Source organism: Ictalurus furcatus, chromosome 16 (assembly GCF_023375685.1).
Source record: "Ictalurus furcatus strain D&B chromosome 16, Billie_1.0, whole genome shotgun sequence".
NCBI classification, from domain to species: Eukaryota; Metazoa; Chordata; class Actinopteri; order Siluriformes; family Ictaluridae; genus Ictalurus; species Ictalurus furcatus.
The window spans coordinates 9,107,501-9,128,714 of NC_071270.1; the positions used below are offsets into that span (position 1 = coordinate 9,107,501).

The window sequence follows — 21,214 nt, forward strand, 5'->3', positions numbered from 1 at the left end:
TGTTGCATTGATGAGTGTTGTTAAACACGTCATTGATGTATAATCATGTTTCTCAATTTTTTTGCAGTCTGCCATATTCAATTTCCAGAGTTTACTCACTGTCATCTTGCTGCTTATCTGCACCTGTGCATACATAAGAGCCCTAGCACCAAGTCTGCTTGACAAGAACAAAACAGGGTATGTATCTGCAGTCTTTACTCTGAGGTTTTTATCCATCTTACAGTAATTATTCTCAATTCTGCCACCACCTGTCTGGCAGAAATTTATTTTAAAATATTTGGCTTTTCAAACACTTAGTTTGTGCGCAGAGGCAGAGTGTGGCATATGTCCGTTTCATTAACATAAATGAATCTAAAATAATATCACTTTTTTCACAGGTTTCTTGGGATATTCTGGAAATGTGCAAGAATAGGTATGTTTTTTGCTGCTTGACTTGGAGAGAGCATTGCTAAACTATGATTAAACTATATCATTTTTTTATTTAATATCTTCCATTATGTTTCAGGTGAACGAAAAAGTCCTTATGTGGCCTGTTGCTGTATCATCATGGCTTTCACCATTTTATTTTCAGAATAACTACAGTCTGAATAAAACTTTTCAATAAAAGTCTCCACACCAGCACATTTGTAACTTGTCAGTTGTGTTTAAATTGTCTGTTCTGTTTAGCACAGTATTTATGCATGTTGACCTAAAATGCATGTTTCCCTGCCTCTGTGGCCTTTTTAAATAAATATTAACTAATGTACCTGTAACCTGATTGCTAATAAAAATGTGTGGAATTTTATATAGACGTTGATGTACCTCCCTTTACAGTCGTTCTGGCAAATGTACTTGTTTGAATCCATTCAGCAGTGTACCACACACAGTAAACGCCATTACATAACCAAAACCATCTCATCTGAACCTTCATACATTTTTGATGTAAGTGAGGATGTATGTACATTATATACTGATATGCACCATTAGTGAAGAAGTAATCAGTGTTGTTTCAAGGAATGGTAACCATTAATGAAACTGTTAATTAAAGCATTAAAGATTGATTTAAAAGTTCATTGCTGATAGTGAGTGTGGCACATCTTTTATTATTTTTAAATAGTGTGTTTAGGAAGAATAAATATTACAATCAAAATAACAATACAATTCAGCCATCCTTCTCTAGCATGCAGATTATAAAACTGCAAAATGTATTGTTATAAATGTCTGCATAAGGTATAAAATGCCTTATAAGTCCTCTATGAGACCATCAGCTACAGCCTGAGAATTTCAGAAACTGTTCATGCAGATGCAAGTGTACAAGATGTGAAACAAATAATTCTGGAAGACTTCTGATATTAGGAGAGTTTTACCTGTAGTGTACAACCAATCTACAGTAGTTTAATATTTAAAGAGTTCTCAACAAAAAGTCCACATGGCCTCTAAATTCCTTATGAGAATCAAGAACTCTGTCACATTCAATGATTCATGCCATATAGGAATACTTCCCTGCACTGTCCAAGTCTAAAGGGCTTCATATTTGAACCAGCAAGCTTCTTTGTAGTTGCAAGTATCAAACTGGACAAAAGGTAAATGTGTATGAATCCTAGTTACGGCAATACATTTAAACAGTAATCAAAGACTATCAGCTAACAAAATATTTAGCAGTTCGTATAATTTTGTACCATATATTTAGGGCAAATTATGAACAGTGATTTATAGCATCTAATGCATTCCTTGTTCTTTTTGTCAAATCTCAGGCAGGTGAGCCAAAACACTACTCTGTAAGGGCCGTACAGTACTTTAATGATAAACGTAAACCCACAAAACACTTTATTTGGCAGTTCCTCAAGGATTTTGTCATTTTTGTGATCACAGAAATTAATGCAAAATTAAGCAAACACTGCAATATTCGGAGGAGCTTGCAATTTGTCAAAATTACCACAGATTTTCTGCAAATTTTGGCGAAGATACATTGTGTGACTTCAACATAACGCACATTCAGTCAAAGCCCGCCTCAATTCACGTGTGTCGTACACAAGTACAGCTAAAAAGGTCTTATTTACCAACAAGCATTACTGTGAAAGACTGAGCAGAACAATTTCATGCAACTACACTTTTGCCAATTCACATAGATTTCCGCAAAAATCACAAAACACTCAGCAAATTGCATCGCAAATTTCATTTTAAAAGCCACAGAAAAATCAAGCATTTTTGGCAGCAACAATCAAAAAAAAAAGCAAAATCCTGTATGGACTGATTAGGAACACCTGTACATCTACTCATTCATGCAATTATATAATCAGCCAATCGTGTGGCAGCAGTGCAAGGCATAAAATCATGCAGATATGGGCTAGCAGCTTTGGGCAATGTTCACAACCATCAGTGGGGTAAAATTTGAGATCAGTGTTTTTTACCATGGCATGACTGTTGGTGCCGGACAGGCTTGAGATGGGTTTAAGTATTTCTATAACTGCTGATCTCCTGGGATTTTCATGCACAACAGTCTCTAGAGTTTACTCATAATGGTACAATAAAGTAAAAACATCAGTGAGCTGGAGTTCTGTGGACAGAAATGCCTTGTTAATAAGAGAGGTAAACTGAGAATATCCAGACTGGTTCGAGCTGACAAAAAGGCTACAGTAACTCAGATAACCACGCTGTACACTTGTGTCAAAAGTGGAACCTGATGTGGTCTTCTGCTGCTGCAGCCCATCCACCTCAAGGTTTGATGTTTTGTATGTTCTGAAATGTTTTTTTGCTCACCACCATTTTAAAGAGGGGCTTATTTGAATTACTCTAGACCAACTGTCAGCTCAGACCTGTCTGCTCATTCTCCTGTGATCTCTCTCATCAACATGATGTTTCAGCCTACAGACCCTCTGCACACAGGATGTTGTTTTGTTTTGTGCACCATTTTGTGTAAACTCTAGAGACTGTTGTGGGTGAAATTCATACACATCTGGTACCAACACAGATGCCACAGTTAAAGTCACAGAGATCACGTTTTCCCATTCTGATGTTTGATGTGAACATTAACTGTAGCTCTTGACGTGTACCTGCATGATTTTATGCACCGAGTTGCTTCCACATGATGGGCTGATTGGATAACTGCATAAATGAGCAGGTGTACTGGTGTTCCCATTAAAGTGGACATTTACTGAAGCTGCCGGCCCATATCTGCATGATTTTATGCATTACACTGCTGCCACATAACTGGCTGATTAGATAACTGATTAGATAATGAGTATATAGTCCCCTCTGAAACTAATGAAACTGCAAGGCCAATTCATTTGTTTGTGTATAATATTAGATGAGAGAGAAAAATCAGATGGAGACAAATAAGATGAAGTTAAACCACAAATAAACCTATAGATAAAACTGTACCAGTTAAAACTTCTCCACGTATACAGAGATTACCATCATTAATCAGCATTATCATATAACTGCAGTGATGTATTTGATAGCTACATCCAGTAATAAAATGTAAAGCAATGTGAAAAACAATGTCAAGTTTGTGTAGATAATGTACTGGAGCATTCATATTAATTAGATCTCCATAATCTAATAGTGGTAAAAAGGTTGCAAAATATCACTTAATATTTGGTTGCATATGACTTGCTGGAAATAACTGCATCAAGCATGGGTGCTCTGATACAAAATATGCTATGTTAGAATTTTCATTATATGTGCATATATATATATATATATATATATATATATATATATATATATATATATATATATATATATATATATATGTATGCGCTTATGTGCATAAATATAATCTAAAACATCATCAGTCCTAAAAAATAGATGAAGAGAACCAAATGAAACAAATGAGACAAAAATATTATACTTCATCATTTATTTATTGAGGAAAATAATAAATATTGCATATCTGTGGGTGACAAAAGTATGTCAACCTTTTCTTTTAGTATCTGGTGTGACCCCATTTAAACTGTTAATCAGTTGTGTACATCGGCTTGGAGGAATTGTAACCCATTCCTTAGTACAGAACACCTTCAACTCTAGGATGATAGTGTGTTTCCTCATATGAATTGCTTGCTTCAGGCCCTTCCACAACATTTCTATTGGATTAAGGTCAGGATTTTGACTTGGTCATTCAAAAACATTTATTCTTTAAACTTTATTGTTCTTTAACCATTTTTGGTAGAATGACTTGTGTGCTTAGGGTTGTTGTCTTGCTGCATGACTAATTTTCTCTTGAGATTCAGATCATAGACAGCTGTCCTGATATTTTCCTTTAGAATTCTCCGATATAATTCAGAATTCATCGTTCCATCAATGTTGTCAAGTCGTCCTGGCCCAGATGCAGCAAAACAGGCCCAAACCATGATACTACCACCACCATGTTTCACAGATGGGATAAGGTTCTTATGCAGTGTTTTCCTTTCTCCACACAATGCATCTCATTTAAACAAAAAAGTTCTATTTAGGTTTCATCCATCCACAAAACATTTCCCCAAAAGGCTAACAGAGGGTAATAATGGTCTTGAATTTGCTCCACTTGTACACAGTCTGTCTGACTTTGGATTGGTGGAGTCTAAACTCTTTAGGTATTTTTTTTTTTTAAACCTTTTCCAGTCTGATGAGCATCAACAACTCTTTGTCTGAGATCCTGAGTGTGAAATATTTTTCTTGTTTTTCTCTTATATTTCATGACTATGTGAACATACGTGGTTAATCATGGTGGAGCCACCTCATGTAATTTCTGTTCTTTTACAATGATCATAAAATGTATGTATGTTTGACCTGTAGCCATAAAATGTACACGGGTAAATGCACGTCTCTTTTTTTATGTATTTGTCCTTGTTTTCAGTTCATGAGTACTCAAGTTATGTCTGTTCTTTATCTTGTCCTGGTCTCTTTGCATGTACACCCCAGTATATAAGCTCGCGGGGAACATCTAATGTTTAGACTATTGAGACTGTCTTTGCACGCATAATAAACCATCTCTTTGACTCTACCCTGGCTCTTGGTCTCCTGATTCTTCAAACATCTTACTTCTTGTGAAACTGCAGCATTTTGATCATCCAGAAAAGATTTACATAATTTAAATCTCATTTGTTTGTGCCATGATACACTTCCATAAACTTTTGTTGTGAAGATCAGACTTTGATAGATCCCTGTTCTTTAAATACAACTTGGTGCTCACTGGCACCATCCCACTGATTGAAAACACCTGACTAATTTCACGTTCAACTGCTAACTGCAAATCCTAGAGGTTCACATACTTTTCCCACTCACAGATATGTAACATTGGATCATTTTCTTCAATAAATAAATAAATGATCTAGTATATTTGTCTCATTCTAAAGGGTTCACAAACTTTCAAGCACCACTGTATGTACAGTATGTATGTGTAAGACAAGGAAAGTGTAAGTGACCAATGTGTAAGTGCAGGATCAATTACAACCATTACACAAAGTTTATTATACAAATTACATGAATGTTGTCTTTTACACCAGAATAACACTTCAGTCAGATGCAAAGTGTGGAATGATAAAATCTGAAGAGAGGATCTTCACAGTAGATGAGTTTAATTTTCTGAAAGTGATGGGGAAATGCTGGAGTGTAGTTGGAGTTCTGTTTCAGCCTTGTCTCTCTTCCTGTATAACTAAATGTGAAAGCCAGGTTGGGGAGTTTTTTTAAGGGTAAATGTGTGTGTAGCGCCCCTTTGGTGTACATCCTTTTACTTGGGGAGCTACCCTGAGTTCTTTTCTATTTATGCTTAACCTTTAAGTCAACAATCCAACCAATGGTTAAACCTGTAACCTTTTTTACTAATGCAGACAAAGTATTTAACATAAAATTCAGTCATCAAACATTCAGCTTCCGTTTTATATTATCTACAGTTCTCAAAGTCCCTTAATAAGGTTTAAACGTCCCAGATTAAACAACAAAAAATCCACATTACCCCATAAACAAACAAAATACTAGTACCAAGTTCCCTGTTGCATGCCTGAATGTAGCTGGCGTACGTAGAAGCCTCAAACAAAAGGGCTGCTTCACCACGAGGGCAAGAACAAAAAAATGGTATCTTGATCAACAATGGGGTCACAGTCACACAGTGTCATTGCAAGATAAGAAGAAGAGAAGATTCACACACAGGTAGTCATCCGCGAAGTCCACAGCTCATTTCTTCGTGACAAACACAGTCTCTGCTCCTCCAGTCGGCTGTTCGCTAACTTATTAGCAACGTCCACGTGTGCAAGTCCAAGTCTTCACAGCTAGCTCTTAGCTATTATACTCTTTCCGTGGTAATATAACGTCTCTCCAAGGTTATACTCTCCACAGATAGCTTATTCCACCACTAAAGTCACATATAATGCTCTGGTCGACCACTTAACTAGCAGTGATGGTACTTGAAAGAAAGAAAAAACCCACAGCTAGAGAATTCACACTCCTTTCACATACATGCGCTTCTCTCTCCTCTTTCCCTCTCAGGTCAGAAATCTTGCTCCTGTGTGTGGCCGGTTGATGATGGAGTGATGTTGCTTCCACTTGTGGATAATGGTGCTTACTGGAGGATTCAGAAGTTTTGAAATACACCTGTATCTGATTCCATCAATAAGGTTGCGAAGGTCTTGGGAGAGCTCAGCTGATATTAATTTGCACAGGAGCTATAATTACTTATGGATTTCAGCTGGTTCCTTGCCTTAGCTTGCCTTGGAGAACTGCTTTTTCTTAGCGTGTTCAATACTTTTTCCACTTTATTACACAACTTTATTTATAGACTTTAATGTTGTGAATTCTTTATATTTACAGATTTCATGAGTTAATACTGATGTCTGGTGAAAATTTCATGTGCATAACCTCATTGGAAATATATTTACTGATAAAAATTTTGACATGTTCAATACTTATTTCCCCCCTGTATGTTAGCTTGCTCTAGTTGATGCATAATCTGTTAAATTAGCTTGCCAGCAAAAATGCAGCCATTATTCACAAGCTTACTGTGGACAGGGTGGGATTGGGAAAGCATGGGACAGCCCAAACTGGACCCACATAAACATTCGAGATTTGGGCTCACAGTACAGGATTGGGTGTACACCAAACACCCATGCAGGTCCAGTCCAGGACAGGCAACACTCCACCCACACTACTATTCCAAAATGTGACAACAGTGGGCTCTCTGTAGGCTGCACATAAAAATCCTGCACAAGCATGTGTCACGTGATTCTGAATATTTTAATGGGAAAATTGTCACATTTTCATTGAAATTGACCTTTAAAATATTTTACGTTTGCTAGTATCATTAATGCTGCATTTGCACAATTTGGCCCTTATGTTTGCCCATTTTTCCTGCTGCCAACACATCAACTTCAAGAACTGACTGTTCACTTGCTGCCTAATGTATCCCACCCCTTGTCCAGTGCCACTATAACGAGATAATTAATGTTATTCACTTCACCTGTCTGTGGTTTTAGTGTTATGGCTGATCGGTGTATCTGCTTTGCTCCCAGTGTTCCTGAGACAGGCTCTAGATCCACCAACACCCTGTAGGGAAAATTAGCTGTTTTACATTGAACTGCTCACATTCTCCACCATTATATGTAAGGGAAGTTTGGCTATTTAGATTAAGTTACCTGTATTCTCCACCAAAATATGTAAGAGAGACTAGCAGATCAGCTCAGAAGGGGAAATTTTTGCTAATTTAATATTTCTAATCAACTATTCGTCCAGCGTCTCGGTGTCATTATCTCCCCTTTAGACAGCACTGCAGCTTGCAATGTGCTCAGAAAGCCGGAGTGCATGCGCATGCACGAGCCAGGTGCACGAGTGCTCAGCAAGTGCATGCTTTTCCATTGTTTACTGTGGACACGTATTTATGATGACGTTCTGTCTCCGCCCCCGTTTAGTCATTGGTTGGTTTCCGTTAGGTGTCATTATTGTTTCCAGCTGTCTGCGTTTAACCATTATGACGTTAGTCATTTAAACCCCTCATGTTTCTGTGCACTTTGCGCAGTATTGAATTATCTCTGTACCTAGCTCTCATTTCTCGTTTTCCAGTTATCGTTTCATGTTTCCTGTGATTAACCTTGTTTCTGCGTTTTAGATTACAGCCTAGCCCAGTTTATGCCCATTTGCCAATCGCCTGACCCATTTGAACCACGCTATTGTCTTACAATTTGGATTTGTCTGCCTGCCTCCTCAAGAAAACATCTTTATCTGCACTTGCTTCCGCCTCAGTTACCGCTACGTGACAGAATACTGCGCCCAAACATGGAATCAGCAGAACAAGAGATGGAGGCCGCAGAACTTTTCAGGGTCCAAGAGGCCCTGTATGAAAAATTAAAGCTGAGGTGGGAGAAGGAGGGAAATTTTCCTATATCAAGAACAATAGGGAGTGGCTCCACATGATGTACTCCGTCAAGGGGTATACAAAGGGGAGCCTTTTAACCACGCTGGAACCATATCCCACCCTCCCTCCTCCACTATGGCTCCAGTTTATCACAATCCTAACTGTGGTTATGAATTGCTTATAAAAATCATGATTGATCACTATAGCTGTAATCAAAATGTGCACATCTGATAGACTGATTAGCTAAATTCCTTCAAAGCCCCCAACTAAGGAATAGCCTTCCAGTTAGTGTTCAGGACTCAAATATAATCACAATATTTATCAGTCACAAATATTTGTTTAGTCATGCATTTTGTTAGGTAAAGGCACAGATCTGGGGGATTTCATGGGCACAGAGACTTATGGCAAACTGGAATTCTGATGCTGTCAATTTTGTCAAAATTTTATCTATCATGTCTGTTTAAATAAAAAAGAAAAATACACAAAAATGAAGATATAAGAGAAAAAAAATAAAGATACAAATGATACAAGGGCATATTTTGAAAGCTCAGATTAGTCAGTGGCGATGAGTAAATTCACTGACAATGTTTGAACGAAATCGTAGGAGCTGCAAGAGCCTTGTAAGAGACTTTCTCATGTCTTGTTTACCACTTCTTCACCAGATGTGCAGATGATGAGAGGCATCGCGAGGATAAATGGAGCATACTGATCTTTAAGCTCTAACAGTTCAGTGGGATGTTCATGAGTCAATCAGGAGCAGTCAATGCTGTGTGATAGCTAAGCGGCACATCCAATCCCACCACAGGCCCTACCACACTCAACCATGTGGCAATGTAGTTCACTTTCCTGTAAGAACACAAAGCATGAAATGTGAAAAATATACACTATTTAATAACCTGTTGAGGTTGTTTTTAAAAACACCACAAAAATTATTTAAAACTTTTCATGTTACAAAGAACAAACAAACAAAAACAGTGGAGCTAAACCCACCAACCCCACCCCTCAATATGCCAGACAATCAAAAACCAAATAAACAAATAAGTAATAAATAAATAATTAGCCATACATACATACATACATACATACATACACAATGAGAATAAAAGATAGAAATAAACAAAATAACAACAAATAAACTAAATAAATAGTACCTAAAAAAGGTTCCAGTACCAATGATAGATTATGATAGATGATGATAATGATAGATTACCCAGTTATGAAAAGACTGGGCTATAGCACATGTCTAGATGTTATTTGTTCTACTACACCTTTTAATGAGTATATCGAGTGTGTTACAATGATCAGTGACCACCTTCAAGATATTAAAAAAAGGGTTTCCAGATCTGTAAAAATCTCCTTGGCTTACCAGCAATTTCATATCTAATTTTCTCCATATGTAACACACTACTAAGCTCTGTTACCACATCTCAAATTTGGGTACAAACTCTTTGTTCCACGTCCTCAAGACTGTCTTCTATGCTACTGTCATCCCATACTGAACTGTCTGCGTTTGATTAAGACTGTAGGCCTCCAAATATGGGGACCAGCCCAATAGGGCAACAAGGGGTCATGGGGAAAAATCAGCCTTAAATACCTTTGAGCAAAATCAAAAAACGTCAGACCAGAACTCACATTTTTGGGCAGAACCAAAATAAATTAGCCAATGCTCCCTCCTTGGACTTACATTTAATACACAGGGGTGACACAGAAGGATATATCCTTCTGTGTCCTATATAAAGTCATGCATAGACTGCACTACTCTCGAACCAGGCTACATTCTATATATGGCCAGTTTGTAAAATACCGCATTAACTATTTAAGAATTACAACCCTTTTTTTTTTTTTTTTTTTTTAAAACATAGTCCCTCCATTTTCACATTTCCACAGGCTCAAAAGGAATTGGACAAACTAACAATTATAAATATGCAAATCCTTTGCAGTCAATGAGTGCCTGAAGTCTGGAACCCATGGACAAACACCAAATGCTGATTTTCCTCGCTTGAGAGGCTTTGCCATGCCTTTACTGCAACTGCCTTCAGTTGCTGCTTGTTGGTGGGTCTTTCTGCCTTCAGTTTTGTCTTCAGTAATTGAAAACCATACTGAGGTGAGGACTGACTCGGCCATTTAATCACATTCCATTTCTTTGCCTTAAGAAGCTCTTGTGTTGCTTTCGTTGTATGTTTTGTCATTATCCATCTGCACTGTGAAGCACTGTACTATCAGTTTTGCATTTCTGCATTTGACTGAATCTGTGCAGAAAGTATAGCTCTGTACACTTAAGAATTCATCCTGCTACTTCTATCAGCAGTCACATCATCAAAAAACACCAGTGACCCATTTCCATTGGCAGCCCTACATGCCCATGCCCCATCACTTCCTCCACCATGTTTGACAAATGATGTGGTATGCTTTGGATCATGAGCCCTTCCTTTCCTTCTCCATACTCTTCTCTTCCTATCTTATGTTCCCACAGAAGGCAAAGGTCTATGGTGAGTGCAAGAATAATAACAATTTAAGATTGCAGGTTGATTGGGTGACAGTGATGGTGGAGGTATGGTTATAGCTTTTATTTCTGACACACAACAGCAAGACTGGCATTTACAGAGAGTAGAAAAAGAACAACCACAAAACTAGGATGACAGGGAACGTAGTCTCAACTAGGAGAGACGTGTGGACAGGGGTGGCACCACCCTCTAACCTAGTCTGTCTAGACATTCAAAAACACCTGTGTGATGGGATGTAGGGATGTGCATATTACCATATTCTCAAATCAAGGGAGCTGGTATAAACGTGGAAGGGAGAACAGAGCAACAAACAAACCAACAATCAAAACAACAGGCTAACAGTGAGCCAAGACGCTGACATAAGGGCTTCAACGTGTTGCTTTTAAACTGATAGCTCCCATTGATCAAGTCTTGTTAACCAGATAATGGTGATTGCCACATGTATCCACCTACCAAACAAACCGGGGAAAAAGGAGCAGAGAGGGAGCACACAAATGCAAACACACTGACACATAATACCATAATTCTGATAAACCAAATTAATCTTGGTTTTAATTGTCCAAAGAATCTTGTTCCAGAACTAGGCTGGCTTTTTTTGAGATATTTTCTAGCAAAGTCTGATCTGGCCTTTCTGTTCTTGAGTGTTACCAGTGGTTTTCATCTTGAGGTAAACCCTCTGTATTTACATTCATGAAAGTCTGTTGATGGTAGACTTTGACAAGGATATGCCTACCTCCTCAAGCGTGTTGTTGACTTGTTTAGATGTTGTGAAGGGGTTTTTCTTCAACCAGGAAAGAATTCTGTGATCATCCACTTTAGTTGTCTTCTGTGGTCTTCCAGGCCTTTTGATGTTGCTAAGCTCAGCAGTGCATTCCTCCTTTCTTAAGAATGTACCAAATTGTTGAATTGGCCACTACTGAAGTTTCTGCTGTCTCTCTGATAGGTCTGTTTTGTTTTTTCAGCTTAATGATGGGGTTCTTCAATTGCATTGACACCTCTGTGGACCGCCTATTGAGAGTTCCCATGAACAGCTACCAAATGCAAATTAAACACTTTGAATCAACTCCAAACCTTTGATCTCCTTAATCTGCCATGAAATAATGGGGAAACAGGCCACACCTGGCCATGAAACTGCATACAAGTCAATTTTCCAATTATGGCAAATGGTCTGCACTTATTTAGTGCCTTTTTAACCTTAGCGGTTCTTTACACTGTTTCTCATTCACACATTCACACACACAAGGAAACGAAGAATTTATTTATCAAGTGCTATGCAAAAGCAGGTGCAACTAAAAACACTCAATGTACTGTATATGAAACATTGTTTCAAGTTAAAAAGTGTAAAATCTCAACAAAAACTTTGTTAAAAACGCCAGTAGTAATCCCCCAAAATAAGCTGGACTACCAGCAACCACAATAATACAATATGTTTTGTAAGTTGACAAATTCACATGAAAAAAGCAGAGCTCCTTCACCTGCTGCCATGAAGTGCTACCCCTGCTTTCCCTCGAGTGTGGAGAGAGAGACAGGGAACATGCACATTCCCCTTACAGAGTTCTGCACAAATACATTTACATAAACCGTATTAGTAACTGTTCATGTGCTTAGATTCCTCCATATCACAAAGTGTTGAAAAGGGGAGCCCCTGAATGTTTAAAGTATTACAGATCTCCAGGAAAAGTCTGGAATAGACATCCAGCCTCTGCAGATGTGTCAGCAGCAGGGGTCACGGTCACTCCCTTCAACAAATCTGCTCATGTCTCTGCATTCACAGGTCACTGATATTGAAAGAGCACTGCTGCTTTAATGGAGCATGGGACACAAGAAGACATTTTATATCAAGGCTGATTATTTTATTTCGACACTGACTTGTCAATTGTTTCACAAACGGTGCGCTTTGTCAAAGGCTTTACCAGCTGAGCAGATTGCTGTGGTTCAGGGTCATGAAGTAGACTTGACTCACGCCTCCTTGACGTACAGAAGCAAAGAACACCTTGTTATTTGTGTCACTCAGGAATTTAAACCTTTCTGCCTTTTTGTGCATGAACACACCATCCAGATTGCCCGTATCAACCGAACGGATCTCTATGGCCTTCTCGCCCCAGCCCATCATCTGATTAGACCTGATGTATGCAACAGCGGTGGGCATCTCTCCCCACTGTAACACCACGTCCTTGGTGATGCACCCGTACATGTTCACATAGACACCTTCATAATCATAGCAGACCAACAGCTCAATGCCATCTGTGTTAGAAAGGATGGTGATGGCGTGTGACTAGATGCTGGTCTGAATGTATGTGTGGGCAAATAGACTTTTTTCAATTTATAATTACTTTTGAGCATGTGAAAATGATGGGACTATGTAAAAATGGTTGTTATTCCCAAACAGTTAATGCAATATTTTTGTAAAACCCCTTGAATTAAAGCTGAAAGTCAACACTTCAATCATATCCAAATCCATTGTGGTGGTGTACAAAAGTAAAATTACGAAAATTGTGCTAGTCCAAATACTTAGGGACCCAACTGTAGTTTCAGCAAAGTCCTTACTGTTAGACACAAAAAATGCCTTGTGCCTAGTTTGAAAAAATGATGGTCATAATAACAATTAAATACCATTCAGAATTACTAGCATCTGCAAATGATATTACTTCCCTTATTTTAGCATTGGTCAGATGATGCAAAATTATCACAATTTGAACACATCATTCTGTTGAAAGAGGATGTGTTACAATAACTAGGATTCTAGAAACCTGCCAAGACTTGAGTGGCCTGCACAGAGCCCTGACCTCAACCCCACTGAACACCTGTGGGATGAACTGGAATGCCAACTACACACCAGAGCCAAACATTAGTGTTTAACCCCACTAACACTCTTATTAGCTGAATGGGCACAAATCCCCAATCCTAACCCTAGCCATGTTACAAAAGCTAGTGGAAAGTCTTCCCAGAAGAGTGGAGGCTGTTATAGCAGCAAAAGGGAAACCAATTCCATATTAATACCCATGGTTTTGGAATGGAATGTTCAACAAACACACATGGGTTTGACGGTCAGGTGTCCACATACTTTTGACCAAGCAAATACATAAACATGGTAACACTCACTGATCACATCACATGACTGCTTGCACGTGTTTCATGTTTTGGGTTTAATGAGCACTAGTATTTAAGTCACATCTTACACATCACTCATTGTCTAGCTTTTGTCTTTCGTTGTCACGTTGTGCTTTTTGTCTCAGTATATTCTTTGCCTCGGAACCATAGTTCATGTTTTTGTATACATGTCTGTGCTGTCTGTATTCTTTATCATTAAACTAGAAATCTGCACTTGTATCCACAGCCGCCTCCGTTACATGACAGAAATGCACAATCTCATTATTTAATCAGTATCATAGAATACCCCCTGTTCAAGTTTAGTATTAGAAATTTATATGACTAACTTTTAAGTAAGTCAAAATTATTAAAACCTCAACTTTAGGGGAAATCAAATACTTTGTTTCTGAAGTCTTAGTTCTGAATAGTTTAGCTTTTTGCAATATCAAATTAATAACACACGAAGATGTTCAATTATATAGCATTTATTGGAACAGAAAAGAATTAACTACTCAATGTAAACCTAATTCTAAAATAGGGACAGACAAACGCATGTGCACGTGTGAGAGAGCGCATACATCTGTGCGTGTGCATGCTTACTCTGGTCTAGAGCTCACATGTTTGTGTGCATGAAATATGTGGCCGCGCTTCCTGGTATGTGAAACAAGGAGAACAACAGGCATTAGAAATATGGCAGGGACTTTACATTTACAGCATCTGGCAGACACCCTTATCCAGAGGTACTTGCATTTTATATCATTTATACAACTGCACAGTTGAGGTTAAGGGCCTTGCTCAATGGCCTTGGCAGTGCTGAAATTTGATCTCATGACCTTCTGATCAGTAGTCCAACATCTTAATCACTGAGCTACCTCTGCCCCTTTAAAAGTCTTTAAAAGACTTGCACATGGTGGATGATGATAGAAACTACATAATTTTTTTCCAATTATGACAAGTTCCAAAGCACAGTAATGTTAAAGTGCATCTATTATGGTTTATAGATATTCCCTTTCATGTAGTGTGCTATAGAGCTGTTTGTGAATGTAAAAACGTCTGCAAAGTTTCAAAAATCAAAGCACACGACAAACCAAATTACTGACTCCCAAAAGAAGGAATCGATTCTGAACAGCTGAAACGAGTCTTACCCGTTTCAGATTTTACTTTCCACAGACTCACTTCCTACACAAATCTACGTAGGTTTGTCTAGGTGTTGCTTGTATTTTCTCATTTGTAAGTTGCTTTGGATAAAAGCATCTGCTAAATTAATAAATGTAAATGTTTGTAATAAAAAGCCAAAGATCTGGTCTTCATCGGCTGCTCGCTGACAGATGGAGCTGAAACTCGTTATGGTAGTGGGCGTTTCCTTTTCAACAAATGCTGACAGCGGTAGACCAATCACAAGAGACTGGGACATCTGACCAATCACAGCAGAGTATGCTCTCTGAAAGGAGGAGTTTAAAATGAATCCTTTAAAATGGATCATTGAACAAGTCGTTTGTGACACTGGGGGAAAAAAAAAAGGTAATGCTGCAATTTAAATTATGAGCACATTAAAGTGTTTTTTGACCTTGGATGCATGTAAAGCTATTCTATGAGACCTTGAAAACAAAATTAGGCACGTTTCAAAACCATAATAGGTGCGCTTTAATGAAAATAATGCCATGGCATTTGGTTACTTTTTGTTAACATAAACAGAAGTCACTGACTGAGTGTTAGTAAATACAGAGTGAGATCAAATACAAAAGATAAGTGTGAGATCAAAGTAGGGATGTCACGATACCAAAAATCTAGTAGTCGGTACCGATACCACCAAAAGTACACAATACCAAAGTTGATACCACGGTGTGGTTTAAAAAAATTTTTAAAAATTTTTTTTGATAAAATGAAACACACTTGGAGGACATCCTCCTCTGGCTGATACTGGCAAAAAGAGAGAGAGAGAGAGAGAGAGAGAGAGAGAGAGAGAGAGAGAGAGATATTTTAGTTATCAAACACTGTCTGACAATGACTAATAAAACAGTACTAATTGCTAATAACAAGTGCCAAGGTGCCCTCCTAAACACATATGCACACCCCCTGTACTCTGACATGCTGGCAGGCCAAAAAGATTTATTAAAACCATTAACAGTTCAATAATTATTAGTGACATTAGCCTACATTTTGCTGACAGGACACGGGCTGAATGGCGATGCATGGTGGACCATTAGGAGGTAGTTTATAACATTGCAACAGGTTAGGGTCATTAACAAGTAACTGGTTATCGCAAACATTACATGGAGTATAACGTTAGCTGGTTTCATGGCCACAATGCCAGCTGCCTCAAACAAACATAATATAGGACCATCTTTCAGGTGGTTTGCCAAATTCCAGGTGTTTCCTCGCTTTGTTTGAAATGAACGATAGCATCACTTGCACACTGGCAACTGATGCTACCTTTCCTCTCAACGAGCTTTCCTCTCTCTGCCTCTCAATGAGTCGGGGCGGAGCTAAACTTGTCATCGTCTGTAGTTTTTGCCATGTGCTTGTAGGCGTCGTTGTTGTTGTTCTTGACTAAAACGCTTACGTGTATTTGCTGCCCCCATCACTTCCGGAAGAATTGCAACCCCGGTACATTCATTACCAACGGTACCTACACTACTGCAGAAAAACAACTACCGTCACGTTTTAAGAATGTTGGTACCGACTTGGTACCGAAGTACCAGTTCTCCCTAGATCCCTAGATCAAAGAGAGAAGGCGATTTGAAAGGAGATAATGAAAAAGTTTGTACCTTCAAATTACTCAACACAGTAAAACTTTGAAAGAAATAATAGTGAACACTATCTTTTTCTTGCCCAGATGTAGTCTTACATGGTTGTTTTTAGTTCGTCACAAGAGCAAGAAAGTAAACTTGCACTAAAAAAAGACAAAAACACACAATGCTACTGGGTAGCATTGGTTGACCTTATGCCATTAGGAGAGAGAAAAGTAGGCCTCCTCTTTTCCAGATTGTGCATGATGATCAGCCTTAGAGACAGAACGTCTTTCTTTTTACGGTTCATCCTGGTTGCCTGTTGAACTCAGAGGTAAGTGGGAGCCATCTCTAGCCATCTCTAGCCATCTTAGGCAATCGGCCTAAGAGACATGAGAGTTCCTCCCCTTTACAGACCATCCTGTGTGGTTAACCCAGCAGAGAGAGTGAACAAAGGCTGGTCAATTTCTATTGATGATTCATGGGGGTGATGTGTACTCATCTTACATGCTTCCGGTTGCTGTTAAAGTACTTTAATAAACATGCACCCCATATCTGTGGATGCATAGTACCTATAAAAGACAACAAAAAGTTGCACGAACAGGATGTTTCTACTTTCATGTAGGTTAATGCAAGCAGTCAGAGGTGAATCTTGCAGGACAAAGAAAGACCGTGTTCATGTTAATGGATGCTGCACTGACAACATTTTTAGCACCTGCCTCCTCAGGTTTAAATTAGGCTACTATATTAGATTTTATAGAAGTACAAACAAAAATAACAAACAAGCGATCAGGGTGTAAAAAACATCTCACACAACTCTACTTAGGAGCAATTATGAACAGCTACAATATGTGATGTAGCTGAGGTCACACCACTGTTCTTTTTTAGTATTTATCTTAGTGGTAGGGTTCTTATTAAATAAATACAAAAAAACTACCAAGTTTAGGCCAAACAAAATTCAGGTTTAAATCTGAATACATAGACAGATATTTGGAGCACTAAACAGATACAAAGAGTGAGTGTCATTGCATTACACTGCTAGTAAGGTTGAAAACTGTGGTTGATGGCACGTATTCAATGTACTCATGAATTACTGTGAAAACAGAAGAGCAATAGTTCTTCAGGTGACTGTGAATGCTTGAAGTGATGAGACAGTCAGAAAGAACAGGTTGTCCACAATTACATAGAGATGGATATTATAACTACAGAACCCTCTGAGAGTATTGCAACAGCAAGGTCAAGTCTATTGTTTTTGCTATACACTGAAGACATTTGTGTTTGAGATCAAAACATTAATATGAGATGATTGATCAGAATAGCTTTTATTTCCTGATAGATGATGCGTTAAACAACTTAGAACAAGGCACCTTTTGGTTGAACCCACACATTTTTCAACTGATTAAAAAATATTGGAACATGTGACTGACAGGCATTTCATGTTGCCCAGGTGTGCCCTGTTAGACTGATTGTTTAAACAATTTATAGCTCTGAATCTCTACTGTTGGTTTGAGCCATGGGTTTTACCTGTGAAGACTGCATTTGTTGTTAAAAAGGATAAGCCAACAAAGTTTTTAGACTGACAAAAGTCATCGGACCTTAACCCAATTGAGCTCCTGAAGAGGAGACTGAAGGGAGACACCCCACAAAACAAACATCAACTGAAACAAACTGTAGTACAAGTTTGGAAAAGCATCACAAAAGAAGAATGCAACAATTTGGGATGTCGGTGGATTGCCAGCTTGATGCAGTTTTTGAAAGCAATGGATATCTGTTATTTGTATTTTAATTCACTTTAAGTCTATCTATTTAAGCTATGATGCCTCCCATGTTTCAGAGATGAGATTTGTATGTTTTGGATCATGAGGAGATCCTTTCTTTCTCCACACTTTGGTAGAGATTAATCTTGGTTTCAGAACTTTTTTAGCTTGTCTCTGTATTTCTGTGCGAATTCCAAACTGGCTTTCCGATTCTTACTGCTGATGAATGGTTTGCATCTTGTGGTATGGCCTCTATATTTTTGCTCTCAAAGTTTTCGAATGGTGGATTGTAGATCCATTCACCCATGCCCTGTGGAGGTTAATGGTGATATGACTAGCTGTTGTTTTGGGTTTTTTCTTTACAGCTGCTGTTGTTTTCCTAGACTGACCACTCAGTGTCTGTTGCTTAATACACCAGTGGCTTCTTTTTTTTTTCAGGCCAAATTGTTGGATTGGCTATACCCAATGTGCAGTTCCTCTGATAGATTTTTCCCTCATTTCTCAGCTTCAAAATGGATTGCTTTTCTCCTATATACAGCTCTCTGATCCTCATGTTGGCGTATCCTTTTTAACAACAAATGTAGTCATCAGAGGTGAAACTGAAGTCTAAAACAAAGAGTAGATGTTCAGAGCTATTTACTGTAAATTCTTATCAAGTTATACATATACATCAAGTTACACACACACACACACACACACACACACACACACACACACACACGCACACACACAGTGCATCCGGAAAGTATTTACAGTGCTTCACTTTTTCACACATTTTGTTATGTTACAGCCTTATTCCACAATGGATTAAATTCATTATTTTCCTCAAAATTCTACAAACAATACCCCATAATGACAACGTGAAAGAAGTTTGTTTCAAATCTTTGCAAATTTATTAAAAAAAATTTTTTTTTAAAAAAGCGCATGTACATAAGTATTCACAGCCTTTGTCATGACACTCAAAATTGAGCTCAGGTGCATCCCGTTTCCACTGATCATCCTTGAGATGTTTCTACAACTTGACTGGAGTCCACCTGTGGTAAATTCAGTTGATTGGACATGATTTGGAAAGGCACACATCTGTCTATATAGGGCCCCACAGTTAACAATGCATGTCAGAGCACAAACCAAGCCATGAAGTCCAAGGAATGGTCTGTAGACCTCCGAGACCTGATTGTAGCGAGGCACACATCTGGGGAAGGGTACAGAAACATTTCTGCAGCATCGAAGGTCCCAATGAGCACAGTGACCTCCATCATCCGTAAATGGAAGAAGTTTGAAACCATCAGGACTCTTCCTAGAGCTGGCTGCCCAGCCAAACTGAGCGATCGGGGAGAAGGGCCTTAGTCAGGGAGGTGACCAAAAACCTGATGGTCACTCTGACAGAGCTCCAGCATGTCTCTGTGGAGAGAGGAGAACCTTCCAGAAGAACAACCATCTCTGCAGCACTCCACCAATCAGGCCTGTATGGTAGAGTGGCCAGACGGAAGCCACTCCTCAGTAAAAGGCACATGACAGCCCGCCTGGAGTTTGCCAAAAGGCACCTGAAGGACTCTCAAACCATGATGAAACAAAGATTGAACTCTTTGGCCTGAATTTCAAGCATCACGTCTGGAGGAAGCCAGGCACCAGTCATCACCTGGCCAATACCATCCCGACAGTGAAGCATGGTGGTGGCAGCATCATGCTGTGGGGATGTTTTTCAGCGGCAGGAACTGCGAGACTAGTCAGGATCAAGGGAAAGATGAATGCAGCAATGTACAGAGACATCCTTGATGAAAACCTAAGATAACAGCTACAGGACAACTCTGTGAATGTCATTGAGTGGCCCAGCCAGAGCCCAGACTTGAACCCGATCGAACATCTCTGGAGAGATCTAAAAAATGGCTGTGCTCCCCATCCAACCTGATGGAACTTGAGAGGTCCTGCAAAGAAGAATGGGAGAAACTGCCCAAAACTAGGTGTCCCAAACTTGTAGCATCATACTCAAAAAGACTTGAGGCTATAACTGGTGCCAAAGGTGCTTCAGCAAAGTATTGAGCAAATGCTGTGAATACTTATGTACATGTGCTATTTTTTGTTTTTTATTTTTAATAAATTTGCAAAGATTTCAAACAAACTTCTTTCATGTTGTCAATATGGGGTATTGTCTGTAAAATGTTGAGGAAAATAACTATTTTAATCCATTTTAGAATACGGCTATAACATAACAAAAATGTGGAAAAAGTGAAGCACTGTGAATACTTTCCGGATGCACTGTGTGTGTACATACATACATACATACATACATACATACATATATATATATATATATATATATATATATACACATACACACACATACACACACACATATTTTGTTAAATGCATCAAAATATATTGAAATGAGATGTTTTAAAATTATTTGGTTATTTGCATGCATTCACAAATATCACTTTACCTGACGCTCGTTCATTGATTTATTTAAATTAATTTACAAATTAAATGATAATTTAAATAAGACCTATAAGTGGTAGAAAAGTTCAAGTGTCGCATTGATGGATAAAATAAACAAAAGATAATTCAGAGAGTCAAATTAAATGTCACACCAACAATAAAATTTAATTGAACCTGGTATTTGAACCAATCCCTGGGGAATGACAGGTTCTACCAATCAACCAGGGATTGCTAGGACTGTAGTGCTTTCTGTGTATCCATAAAAAGTAATGAATAAAAACACACACACACACACACACACACACACACACACACACTTATATATAACTTATATATATATATATATATATATATATATATATATATATATATATATATATATATATATATATACAC

The 21,214-nt window shown here is 38.4% G+C and overlaps 2 protein-coding genes across 3 annotated transcripts in view; one reads left to right on the forward strand and one right to left on the reverse strand.

Annotated features, from left to right (window-relative positions):
* tmem167a (transmembrane protein 167A) overlaps positions 1 to 1,050 on the forward strand; it is a 17,866-nt gene extending 16,816 nt beyond the window's left edge. The window contains exons 3-5 of the mRNA XM_053646229.1: positions 68 to 177; positions 378 to 412; positions 506 to 1,050. Of these exons, the coding sequence (XP_053502204.1) occupies positions 68 to 177; positions 378 to 412; positions 506 to 576 (216 nt within the window). The 3' untranslated portion in view covers positions 577 to 1,050. The remainder of the gene's footprint in view (positions 1 to 67; positions 178 to 377; positions 413 to 505) is intronic.
* A 2,757-nt stretch (positions 1,051 to 3,807) lies between these two features.
* Positions 3,808 to 21,214, reverse strand: part of atg10 (ATG10 autophagy related 10 homolog (S. cerevisiae)) — a 55,072-nt gene continuing 37,665 nt past the window's right edge. Inside the window, exon 7 of one of the 2 annotated variants that reach the window (XM_053645010.1) lies at positions 3,808 to 9,148. In XM_053645010.1, coding sequence (XP_053500985.1) covers positions 9,049 to 9,148 — 100 coding nt within the window. In that variant the 3' untranslated portion in view covers positions 3,808 to 9,048. The remainder of the gene's footprint in view (positions 9,149 to 21,214) is intronic. The other variant, XM_053645011.1, reaches the window with a different exon arrangement.